Source organism: Thunnus thynnus, chromosome 10, assembly GCF_963924715.1.
Source record: "Thunnus thynnus chromosome 10, fThuThy2.1, whole genome shotgun sequence".
In the NCBI taxonomy this organism is placed as follows: Eukaryota; Metazoa; Chordata; class Actinopteri; order Scombriformes; family Scombridae; genus Thunnus; species Thunnus thynnus.
In genome coordinates this window covers 8,667,998-8,680,489 of record NC_089526.1, presented here as the reverse complement: position 1 = coordinate 8,680,489, position 12,492 = coordinate 8,667,998, and the positions used below count along the sequence as shown (strand labels likewise).

At 39.6% G+C, this 12,492-nt stretch overlaps 1 protein-coding gene across 2 annotated transcripts in view; it reads left to right on the top strand.

The window, feature by feature from the left end:
* The window catches only part of gabbr1a (gamma-aminobutyric acid (GABA) B receptor, 1a), a 73,141-nt gene that overhangs the window by 43,333 nt on the left and 17,316 nt on the right, over nt 1–12,492 (top strand). For both annotated transcript variants that reach the window (XM_067600757.1, XM_067600756.1), the window contains 4 exons: nt 581–826; nt 2,460–2,523; nt 3,414–3,491; nt 8,982–9,132. In XM_067600757.1, coding sequence (XP_067456858.1) covers nt 581–826; nt 2,460–2,523; nt 3,414–3,491; nt 8,982–9,132 — 539 coding nt within the window. The remainder of the gene's footprint in view (nt 1–580; nt 827–2,459; nt 2,524–3,413; nt 3,492–8,981; nt 9,133–12,492) is intronic.

The window sequence follows — 12,492 nt, the reverse complement described above, 5'->3', positions numbered from 1 at the left end:
CTTCATGCAGACATGAAAGTGGTATCCTCTCAGCAAGGAAGCGGATAAGCATATTTTCCCAAATGTCAAACTCTTCCTTTAAAAAGGTCACACTGGAGCAGTTAGCTTGGTGTATACTCTGAATGCCAAAGGGCCGTTCACTTTTAAAAAACAGCTTCATCCAAGTAGTATATTCTAATCAGACGCTCTATGCACATGAGGGCTTTCAAGGTAGCTTCCAAGCCTTTGATGTTATCGTGGGGGTCGTCGATAGTGGTGCACAGAGAGGTGAAGATATTTTCCTTCTGTGATGAGTTTGTGCAGGTTTAAAGTTCATTCAAAGTCTTACAAACAGTGTTTCTGACCAAAAAGCCATTCAGTTAGGTCAATCTTTCATACAAAGAAGGTACAATGACGTGTTAACAATAAGAGAAGGAAAAAAATTCTATATACAGTTTAAATGGAAACCAAAGATCAGTTCTGGGGATTTTGAACAGCTAAAATATAAAAATGGAGTCAATATAATCCTTTTCCCAGTGTTACATTTCTTTAGAAAGACTTCTATTTGATATCCTTTCTCTCCTGATTCCTCTCCAATCAGACATCGCAGGAGTTTCTGGCCGCCTTGATGTCTCGTCTGGGAGGGAAGAATCCTGAGGAAACCGGCGGGTTTCAGGAGGCCCCTCTAGCCTACGACGCAGTGTGGGCTCTGGCCCTTGCCCTCAATAAGACTGTGGCACCGCTGAAGGCCAAGGGCCGACGACTGGAGGACTTTAACTATAACAACCACGACATCACCTCCGAGATCTACAGAGCCCTCAACACGAGCTCCTTTGAAGGGGTTTCGGTAAGTGCAGAGGATGAAATAAGGTGGAAAAAAACAGATTACCAAAACATCTATTTATGCTCTAATTCTACTAATTCTGGTACTCCATAGTTCTTCATTGTGATTGATTTTATTAAAGTCTTTTAATCTTCTATCGACAAAAAATGAATGTTAATAATCTGCAGTTATTCATTTATAGTCACTTTTAAACAAAGTTGCCAAACATTTGAGGGTTCCAATTTTCTTGGTCCTATAGAAAACTGAATATTTTTGGTTTTTAATGGCATCATCATGGGATCCAGCATATTTTGATCAACATTTTGCACTATTCCCCGTTTTTTTTCAGTGAATAATTACTCACATTATTTGTCCTTATGCACCAACAGAAGTGTTTCAGTGTTGTTGCTGTTGATGCACATTTAATACATACAACCAAGCCTTTAAATAATATCACCATTTTCAACTCAGACCGTATTAAAATGTTGAATGGTGCACAGGACAACTTCACTGACAGCTGACAGCTGTAGAAAAGAGGAACTAACCGCTGTGCTACACACAGAGTGGTTAGTTTTTAATTTCTGCAGCTGTAAGGTCGTCCTAAACACCACTACAAATTAAACAAAAGTGAAAACAAGCTAGTGGATTGAAAAAACACTTTTGCTTGTTGCTTATGGCTATTTGGATTTACCAGTGGTAGTTATTTATTGATATAATTTCATATTAGAATACATAAAGTTGAGTAGCCTATTTCGCATTTCTCACACTGAGTAAACAATTTAACTATGAATAATATATGGTTTATTATTGCCTAGGAGCAATGCTTTAAATTTGAGTGTAATACATTTTTTGAGAGTGAGTTCCAATCTGGACCCTCATTCAAAATGACCCTGAAGTTGCCCCATATAAATAAATGCTCTAAATATATATTTTCTTCTTGCTCAGCGTTTCTTTTCTTTTCTTTTTTTTCCAGAAAATTAAAGTAAGTGACAGAAATTAATAACTGATTGCAAAAATGTCTGTTTTACTTTGAGCTTTCTGAGATGAAAGTTGACAATCGTGAGAGAAGTGCGGGAAAATATTCGGTTGTCAGTCTAAAACAGCGCTCTGTGATCGCACATCCACCGAACTTTGGTGACCAAACACAGCCTGCTGTAAAATTTTAACAGTGTCATAAATTTAAGACCAAATACAACCAGCGTCCAATTAGAATACAACATGAAATGACACAGAATATACTGATCAGTGTGACATGTCGTAAGCACAGTTATTTAAATTATATTTAGGGGGGGAAACACACTCCTTCTCCTTAATGCATCAATAGCACACAAAAACCAAAACGATGGAGGTGAAATGAAAAAGGAGTTTGTGTGACTTTGCTTCATTTCGAAAACATACGAGCGATGTAGATGGATGACATGAGCTGATGGCCCGACTCTGCTTTTGTATACTTTTTTCAATTTGGATCGATCATCATACATTCAGCGCGCAATCTGACAGCCTGAAATTGATATTGTGCAATCTGACGCAGATCGTGACCAAGATTCTATTATTAGTGTCTCGCACAGTTTGACATACAATAAACTTACATGATCGTTGTTTAGATTAAAGGTTGATTATTTGCAGTAAAAGAAATCTCCTCCTGTCTGTGTCTCAGGGCCAGGTAGTGTTTGACGCCCAGGGTTCCAGGATGGCAATGACTCTTATCGAACAACTGCAAGGTAAAACACTCCCACACTGTCTCCCCACAGAAATTGTATTGCAGAATCAGGTCCTGAACGGTCACTCATTCATCAAAAAAAAAAGCAATGCTGACTGTATTCATCATGTATCGATTGCTGCTCTCGGCTCATTTCAAACCAAAGCCTCTTTTTTGGTGGGGAGGGGGTTGGTGCAGCCTTCGCTGCGATTGGTCTCGATGTTCTATAATTGCACATGCGAAGGGGCTTGATGCAGGATTGCGTTGACTCAAGGCTTCACTCTAATTGGGCACAAGCCTTCGTTTTAAGCTGTTTCTGGAAACGGCATCCTATTTGTCACCAGTGACTTAATGAGTTTCCCCACACAGGATAAGGTTGAGGATTATTTTTCTACCTCTGTTCTCTTTCACGTCCTAAAGGATGAGAATTTATAATCCTTCCCCTTTCCCCTCACACTCTGTCTCATATTTCCTGTTGTGGTGTAGAGGTAATTTGACATCCACAATTAGACGACCTGACTTGAATCCCTGAATCACCGCGGGACCTCGTCAGTATTCCTGGTCAAGACTGCCACATAAGCTCCTTTTTTTCTCTTCCTTTTCTCCTTCTTCTCCCCTCGGTGCCTCTTTGTTTGTCCTTCTTTATGCACTTTTTAAACCTTTTATCTGCTCATTGTGTGTTTTTTTCTATACCCATGAATTCCATTAATATGAAAGCACTGGAATGATAACTAAATAGCAGTTGAAGGAATATAAATGTTTATCAGCTCTGCCAAGTTTTGTCGTATAGTTTGAAAATGTGATCTCTCACGAACACCTGGGGAGGAAATAAATTACACAAGCAATACTAATTAAACGTCTTTCTCTGACTGTTTCTTTTTCTTTTTTTTTCTGCCTTTCTCACACATCTAGGAGGCAGTTATAAGAAGATCGGTTACTATGACAGCTCTCAGAAGAACCTCTCCTGGTTTGGCAACGATGTTTGGATAGGTAAGATGGAGTTCACGACCCTGTCTTCACCCAGCTTCCTGTGTCTGCATTTTTTCTGTCCTTAATGCTGTGAGTCATCAGTCACATCGATGTGCTTTCACATTAGACCTCCTTGGTGTAGCTTAATTTAGATTTTTCTTACTGTCTAAATTACATGTAGTGATGCTGGATGTTCTCTAACCGCTACTTTTTGTGAAGCTAGTTATTTGAATGCTGACGCACACCCAAAATTAGCCGTCTGCACACTCTCTGTCTAACATATGTTAAGATGTTGGCACAGAAGATGCACAGTAATCAAACAGAGGCCAACAGTCAGGTCCTAAACAACCAAACAAATCATTCTGCTATATGAAGAAGCTCACTCCACACAAACCAGAACCTACTCTCTTAACTCCTGCTACACACATTCTAGTTTGCTGTGAAAACCATTTAGTGCTGATTTGAGTCACACCAAGACCAATTCTGTGGTTGTTTACTGGCCCGTCCCTCCCTAGAGAGGTGACATACTTGTGCCTGGACAGAGTGTGCCACTAATCAATCCTGCACGCCGCAGCGGCCTGTAGAGACGTCTTTTTTTAGGCTTTTAAGGAAATGAACTGTTGCCAAGGCTTAACTGAACCCAGAAGAGGTAGTGATTCCAGGTCAGCGTCAGTAGCAAAGGATGGGTGACCTGTATGCATGAAGGCAACATGTCCTTCACCAGGCCGACTGCCAGCTCTTTAGTTTGGCTTGTTGCAATGTGATACACTGCGTGTTGGCCCAGTTAAAACCCGCTGAGTTGTAACTGACTTACTCTGTGTCAGAGGTGAGTTTTGTTTACTTTGTTTTTGCCTTGCTTCCTCTGTCTGCGCTTGATTTAGTTGTTTACTGAATAAAGACACATCCATCTGACATCTACTTGTTGGGAGGAAATGAGGAATTTCCTGCTCTGACTCAGTTCGGGAAGTTTTTTTTTGTCAGAGTGGGGTGCGCTTGATTTGCTCCATGTTGACAGGGTGGAGTACACATGGGGGTTCACAACTTAACCCCTCCGCTTGTTTTCCTGTGTGTTTACCAGGCGCCTCCCTCCCTCTCTCCCTCACTTTCTCACTCTCTTCACGGTCGCCCTAACAACCACTACAGCTCAGCTCTCCTTCTAATTGCTGTGGCAACTGTTATAGAGCTGGGTCTCCATGGTAACACCCTGTCCCGATTCCTTGATCAAGGACGGAGGAGGGTTTAAATGTTGCACACACATTGACTGAATGGACAGTTGACGCACACACACACGCACACACAAGCACGCGCGCGCGTACACACACACAGTAGTTAGTACATCAAGTGTATAAGGTAGAACATAAAGAAAATAATTTAATGGATTACACTAAAAAAAAGAATAAAATTTAAAGATTAAGATGAGACTTGAGATGTTTCTCAAAGGAATTTACATTTCCATACAATTATTCTTTTAACACTGTAGTTTTCAATGAGCTATTGTAAGGGTTGGACTATAGCGCGAGAGACCGTTGACAAAGTATGGAGATGTTAAACCATTCAGAGCCTTGTAAACTAGTAGTAACGTTTTAAAAACGATTCTAAAAGAGACAGGATGCCAGTTTAAAGATGTTAAAATGGGTGTGTAATGTGCTCTCTTTTACCATTGTAAAGTGCACAGAGTCTGTCATTTTCACACATATGTAAACGTTGTTATGTAACTTTTAAAGCGCATATGTGACGAGTTTGGGTCACTGCACATTTGTGCCATTTCTCAACACATCAACCTATGTTGTGTACGCTGTTAATTATGCTGTATGCTTTCATATACTGTAGTTGGTTCAGTAGATGATCTCTAAATTGCACGAACGGACAAACACTTCTCATTCTCAATACATTCTCACAAACAACACGTTATGTCACCTAAACAATGTAGAAAGCTTCAATACAAAGAAGGCTGATATTTCCACTCTTCAGTCAGACGACACCACACACACACGTCGGCTGTGTGACGATAGTGACAAGCATCTAAACAGAGCATGATGGGCGTCTTGACACCCTGCGACCCTCGAGGGGATGACACTCTGACACTTTCCTCTGACATCTGACATATCAGCTTCACGCAGCGCTGACACTCCTGCTCTGCTTTCCTTCTGACATGCACACACACCCCCTCTATTTCTCTCTCTCTCCATAACACACACACACACACACACACACACAAATGCTCTACTGTGCTCATATTCACCCCCTCTTGAGCATATGCCTGCTGTATAGGTCTACATGTTTATCATGCATACTGTATGTATACAGTACACGTAAGCATATGCATGCTCAAGAGCGCACACACAGACACACAAATCTGGTACACAAAGGGTAGACAGAGAGATAGTCAGAGGCTGTTGAGTGTAAAAAGAGGCTCCCTGTCCATCTGCCCCTCTTTGAACCTTCTTCACTAAGGAAATCTTCTGGTTTAAAGCTATATTAGCATGAATAATTTGGCAGTGCACACACACACACACGTGTAACTGTGAATCACTAGTAACAGTCCACGGCTGAGCAGTATCAATAATAATAATAAAAAGGTGCCCTGGGGGGTTTTCTCCAACAAACGAAAGTTGTACTCATCATGTTGTAATCACTGCTGCTGTTCATACTGACCATTAGAAGATCTCCTCCAGATGTGTGCACAATGTAAGTGTTGGGGGACGAAATCCACAGTCCTCCTTTTGAGCAAAAATGTATTAATGTTTTTCTTAAGATAATACGAGGATTTAGTAGTCTGAGTTAGTCAGATAAAGTGCATATCTTCCACAGTTACAGTCTTTTTAGTAAAAAAAAATCCCTCTTTTTGTCTTGATGGACAGTGTTTTCCTGTTCAGCTGCAGTGGAAGGATCATAACAAAAAGAGGGAATTAGGCACTAAAAAGATATTGACTTGATTTGACTAATTTGGACATATTAGCTTCAAATAAACTTTTAATTACATTTTTTCACAGATGGATTTTGTCCACCATCACTAACATTAAAAGTGCATTATGGAGGGATCTCCTAATGGCCCGTATAAACAAGAGAAGTGATTACTGCAAGAAAAACAACGTCCATTTGGGCACCTGACTACTGTTTTAGGATAGACTTGAGAAATTGTGAACCTATTCTTTAATGGAAGTGGAAGAGTTCATAAAGGGGATGCTAACCTGTGGGCAATGCATATGTGTTCACTACTGTATGTACTCAATAAGAGTAAAACTATGGACAAATAGTATTTTTATTGAACGCATTAGAAAACAGCCAGAATCATGACTACAAGCAACAAATAGGATGATTTCTTTAATGTAAAATACAGCATGAAGAGCTGTTGACTGCTGTCGACTCAGACTTTTGAATGTCAGAAGGTTTCTTAATTTCCAACTATTGGGCAGGCTAATAAACTCTTGTAAAATGTGTGCAGAGCAGTTTTCACAGGTTCATATAAACAGTGTTCTTATTATAAACCCCAACAGCGTGACGCAAGTTAAACCCACGTCAATCTGAATGGGTGAACTTGGCTTTGTGAAACTCCTTCTGACCTTGGTTAAATGCGTGTCGCAGCCTTGGCGAACAGGTGTTTCTGTTTAAGCGATTTGTTAGCGATGGGAATTTGATTTAATGATATTGACATTTAAATGACATTTGACTGATGTAAGAAAGAGTGAGAGAGAGAGGGAGACAAGTGCAGCGTACTAGAGAGAGTGTATAACTTTATTTGGTACTTACTGTGTCCAATGTGATTCTGTTGTTAAGTATTGATGTGTATTGTACAACAGTTGCATGCACGAGTCTCTTTAAATGCTGACGACCAGATATGAACCCTGCAGCCGTCTCTTATGAATCAGTCAAACGCATGCCCCAGATCAGATGTGTGTCCACTGAAGTCTGAAAAGGCTCAATGATCCAATCATTATGAAAAGTTATGAGGTTTTCACTTGACTGCAGTAATTGGTTGTCTGCTAATAACATGCTAATTATTTATTTAAATCAGCAAATGCCATATTTTATTTGATATTTAACATTTTCCATTAGATAACAGGTTGTTAAGAGGCAATTTTGGTCTTGACTGGACCAGCAGGATACATCTGGGTGAAGAGAGTTAACGAGCAGCGCTTGCACCTCCCTCGTTTCTTCCACTGAGGTCCCTTTAAGTTAGGCACTTAAACTCCAACTGCTCCAGTAGAGCTGCTCAGTAGCCAGATAAAACTGTGTGAATGTGAACGGGGTGTTCTAAAAAAGAGAGCCTGACTCTCAGCGATACTTCCCCGCTTAAATACATGGTTTTAGAAATGATTAGTCAGTTTCAGCTAAGTTAGTTTCCATGTACTGTACTCTTGGCTGCTGTTGATTGACTTTGTACCAGTCTTGATCAAAGAATAAAAAGGAGTACAGCACACTCTCCGTTCCAATCCAAATTTTCATTTATAAAACTAACCCGAGATCAGAGGTTTTCAAACTGTGAGGTACGCCTCCGCAGGGGGGCGCGGAGGGAGAGACGTCAAAACTCATATTCCTTCTTTGAGTCATAACTCAAATTTGAACACACAGATAGGAGACACATATTGTTAGATTCAGTGTGACTTGCAGTACGCTCCCTGAATATATCATCATCTTTGATGTGCATCATGAAAAAATCCATAAATCCACAAATCCACTTAGAAATCATAGAAAAAAAAGATCCTTCAGAACTTGCCTGAATCATCATGATTTAAAAGTTTTCTTCAGTATCAGAGTAATCCAGCGATAGTTGTCTGTATGTTCATGGGTACATTGCAAACAGGAACTGCTAAGAGCTAATTCGGCAAACTTTGGGCACAAATTTGCCAAAATGTACACAAATATAGGTTGTAGCCCACTGCTATCTCACTGAATCCATGGAAATGTTATACTTTGTGTTTACATCCCCTAAAGCCTTACGGGAACTGTATTTCTAAAACTGAGAGCATGATTATCCCTCAAATCGGGGTGCAGTTGTCTCAGTTTTATTCTGGGGGGGGGCCCACAGTGTCATACATTGAAAACTCCCGCCCTAGATAGTCCAAACCCAAACATGATTGCATTCTGTATGCATATACTGAGCATAGTATAGATTCAATTAATAACATCTTTTTTGGGTTTTATTTTAAATGGGTCCTAATGTATTATTGTAGTTTTGGCCACTGTAGGTTAACATAACATCATCGTAGAGATTGTGGATATAAGTGCATCAGTGGAACTTGCTTTACAGCACGATCCAATAGGGCCACAAAGTATAGCCCTCAGTGGGCTTTTAAACAAGTCCGATCCCAACCCTAACTGTCAAAAGCAATTATATGGAGCTGTAAGTAAAGGTGATCTTTAAAAGTTATTATCCCCATTATTGCAGTGAGAGGAAGGCTGTATCCGGGGTACTATAATTGGGAGATCATGCAGAATAGGAGGCAGATGGCACCAGAAGCATTTTCTCTCTCTTCACATTTCCTTCTTTCTCTTGCTCTCTCAATACAGGCGCTGGGCCTCCGGCTGATCGGACTGTGGTTAACGAACAATACAGGTTCTTATCTCAAAAGCTGTTTGCTGCCGTGTCCGTCTTCGCCGGCCTTGGCATCTTGCTCGGCATCGTCTGTCTCACCTTCAACATCTATAATGGCAACGTCCGGTAAGCTCACTAACACTGAATGAGGATGAATGCATCTTTCCAATCCCACACTAATAAACCTAAAATACTGTTTGTGTATTCATTATTATATTATATTATGCAAAATGTTGTTTAAGTGGATGTTTTATTGTAATGTCAATATGTGATTGTAGTAGGTTTTTTTTTAGCCTTTCCACTCCTCATGTTTCAAGAGGCATTAGTGAAGAGTGAAACCTACAAATAATAATGACAATAAAGTTGTTTTTTTAAGATGAAGGTCATGGTTAAAAGGATTTTTTTAAAAAAGGTGGACATAATTAGAATTGATAGATCATTTAAATGGCCCAGAGGTTAAAGAAATGTTTTTGTCACATGGAGGTCACCTGTTTGAAGAGCTACAACAGCTTTGAAAATGTGAGTCAGTGAATGGAAATGACATCTTGTAACAACCCCCAGCTGCTCCAGCAGAGCTTATCATTCAGTGTGGTGGCACTCTGAGTGTGAATGTGAGTTTTTGTAAAATGTGAAATGGGATGAAACAGAGGAAAAAATAACTCACATGTTCAGCAGAGATCCTTCCCTCTTTAGAGGTTAATGTAAACGCTGAATGGCACTGCTGCTTCTTGAGTTAAGAGACTGCCACGTTAGTGGTTCGGGTGTGGTTTTTGCAAATGTAGCAGCTGGTTTCATTGTCACAGCTTAAGCGTAGCCCTAGACCAAATGCAAATAGACTTCCTTTAAAAATGCCTTTTGATCTAGGATTTCCAAGCTTAATATACAGTATGTCTGTAAACCTGGTGCGGCATATGTCTTTTTGACACAGTATTTTTATGTTTGACCTGGGTCAAAGTGATTTAAAGTCCAAAGTCCCATAAGTCCGTGAGCTTATCAGGAGTTTTCGGAGAGCTGGAGAGGTTTGTTCCTTCGGGGATCTCTGGCTGGCTCCAGTGTGCCAGTCAGACCCTCTTCCAGCTTTGATTATATTTCAAACACAATTTCACCAAGGGCTGCTTCCAGCAGCCTAAACACTATGAGTCAGATCAAATCAAATCAAATTTATTCAGTAAGCTGTTTTTACAAAACAAGTTTGCCACCAACTGCCTTGTTAAGAAACAAAAATACATAACCAATCCACTTCAAAACAAGAAAAAGTCAAACGCAATCACAGTCTTAAAGGAGCAAACTGAAACACTTTGACATTGTTTAAGTATCAGCTGTTGTGCCTCTCATTTCTGTAACGTTTGAGTCATGACAGGCCAGTTATGTGATCTTTTGATGTCCCCAGTGCAGCTTCAACAGAGTTTGATCACAAAATATCTTCCAGCAATCTAAAACATCAACCGCAAACATCAGAGTTCAGTCCCTCAGATTCACACAAGAACTTCTATTCAGCCTCAACACACCAACATTCAACAGTTATCCCGAAATCCAATTTAAAGAAAAGGAAAAGATGCCAATTTTTCTATCAACTATAATGTTTTTCAACCACAGTGCAACACAGCAACAAGACATACTGCATAATAAGGGAAGAAAGCAACTCTTCACATCAGAAAATAACTCCTGCAGTGAATTGAACATCATATATTCATAGTATGCAACAGCATTAAAGGTTTTTCAGAGGTATCAAAGGTTGGATTGGGGCCAGTGTGTGTGTGTGCATACAATATGTGGTTTGTATGCAGGCAGCGTGAGTGTGTGGCTGTACAGTAAATAAGCTGTGTGGCCGCAGGGCAACACAAGGGCAGGTCAATGGGATGAAAAGAATAAAAGACACACCTACTGCTGCAGGATGAGTTCCAGCTAGAGAGCAGAGGAAAGCTGCTGTACTGGGTGGATGTGGGTTATGGTAAATTTTTCAGATTATGTTAAAAACACAAGCCTCAAATCTGGAGTTTTTGAGAATATTGTCACACTGAGATTGTCTCTAATGTGGCATTTGAATGAAGACAGATAGAAATCACTGTACTTTATTTTTATGGTGATTACCTTTTTCTTCATTATCCTTTAATCGCCTGTCAAATTATTCCACATAGTACAGTGTTTAAACTTGGTTAGAAGTCACGCTTCAGTGCATTGACAAGGTTTCTAAGAGAAACAAATGTGGATGATAAGGATCTTAATTCATCCACAATGAATTATTGCTGTCATGGCAGAATGATACAGTATCTTAGGTTGAAAAAATTTAAAGGAACTACTCAGCCAAATTTTTTCTCACCCACCTTCAGTGGTATCTAGTTGTTTTCAGGTAGTTTTGGTTTTATTTGTCCCAGTTTTTAATTATTGATCGTTGAGGTGTCTGCCACCACCCCAGTACAGTGGAGAATTCATGTTTAACTCTGCCTGCTACATTCACGCTCAGCTGCGCAGCTGTAGAAGTCGTGTAGAATCATTGCAAATTGCGGTTTTGTTAACCACAGTGTGAGAATGGATGTAAGGGGATTTTTTTATAGAGTTGAGTGGTAAATATTGTGAGTAGAAACAGTAGCTACATGTTTCTGAGCTTTTTTTTATTTCATGTTAAATAATCAAGGATGCTGGCTAGTTAACCAGCTAACGTTACCCCTGAGTTTAAAGCCTTTTCACATCATTTTCTTGTTCAATTTTGCCATTAAATGTGATAAAGTGTTAAGTATTATTCAATTATACTTGTAGAAAGTTACTGATAGGGGAGCAGTTTGATCACAGACATAGAAGCCAAAGCAGATAATTACCAGTAATAACTTGGATATTTATTAAGCCTGACACAAATTACCGTCAGGGGCGCAATCTTTTGCATTGCTGCATTTTAAAAATTTTGCGGGGTTTTCACTAAGACTACAAATATAAATGAGTCTGGCTGCACTACATCTGATTTGCATAAAGTGCAGCAAAGTAAGAGCTGATGCTGGATTGCTTTGATGCATGTTGCACATTGGAATGGACTGGAGCACAAAGGAAAGTACTTTCTGTTGTTGAACTTAGGATACTGGTAGAAGAGAAGATACTTTTGCAACTGCATGTATTCATCCCGCAAGATGAAGGCTATATGTGAGGAAATATGAAATATTTGATATATTTAGTATATTTATTTATACTCTGATTGAATGAGTCATTGTAAACCGGTGGGGAGATTTTTGCTAAAACTATTAAACTCCTTTGACAAGATTGTTTTTGTAAACAGATAATATAATGGTTTGATAAATATAACTGTCTGGCTCAATCATAGCACAATGGACTGGAACTGCTGAGAAACATTTAAAGTCTGGCAGGAAATAGGCAGGAAGGACCTGGGTGAAGAGAAGAAGATGTGTGTAAAAAATAACTGACTGTTGCATTTGGCTCGGCTAAGAGTAAATATCCAGTCTTGTAGTGTTGTAACCAAAGAAATAGTCCTCATGAAAA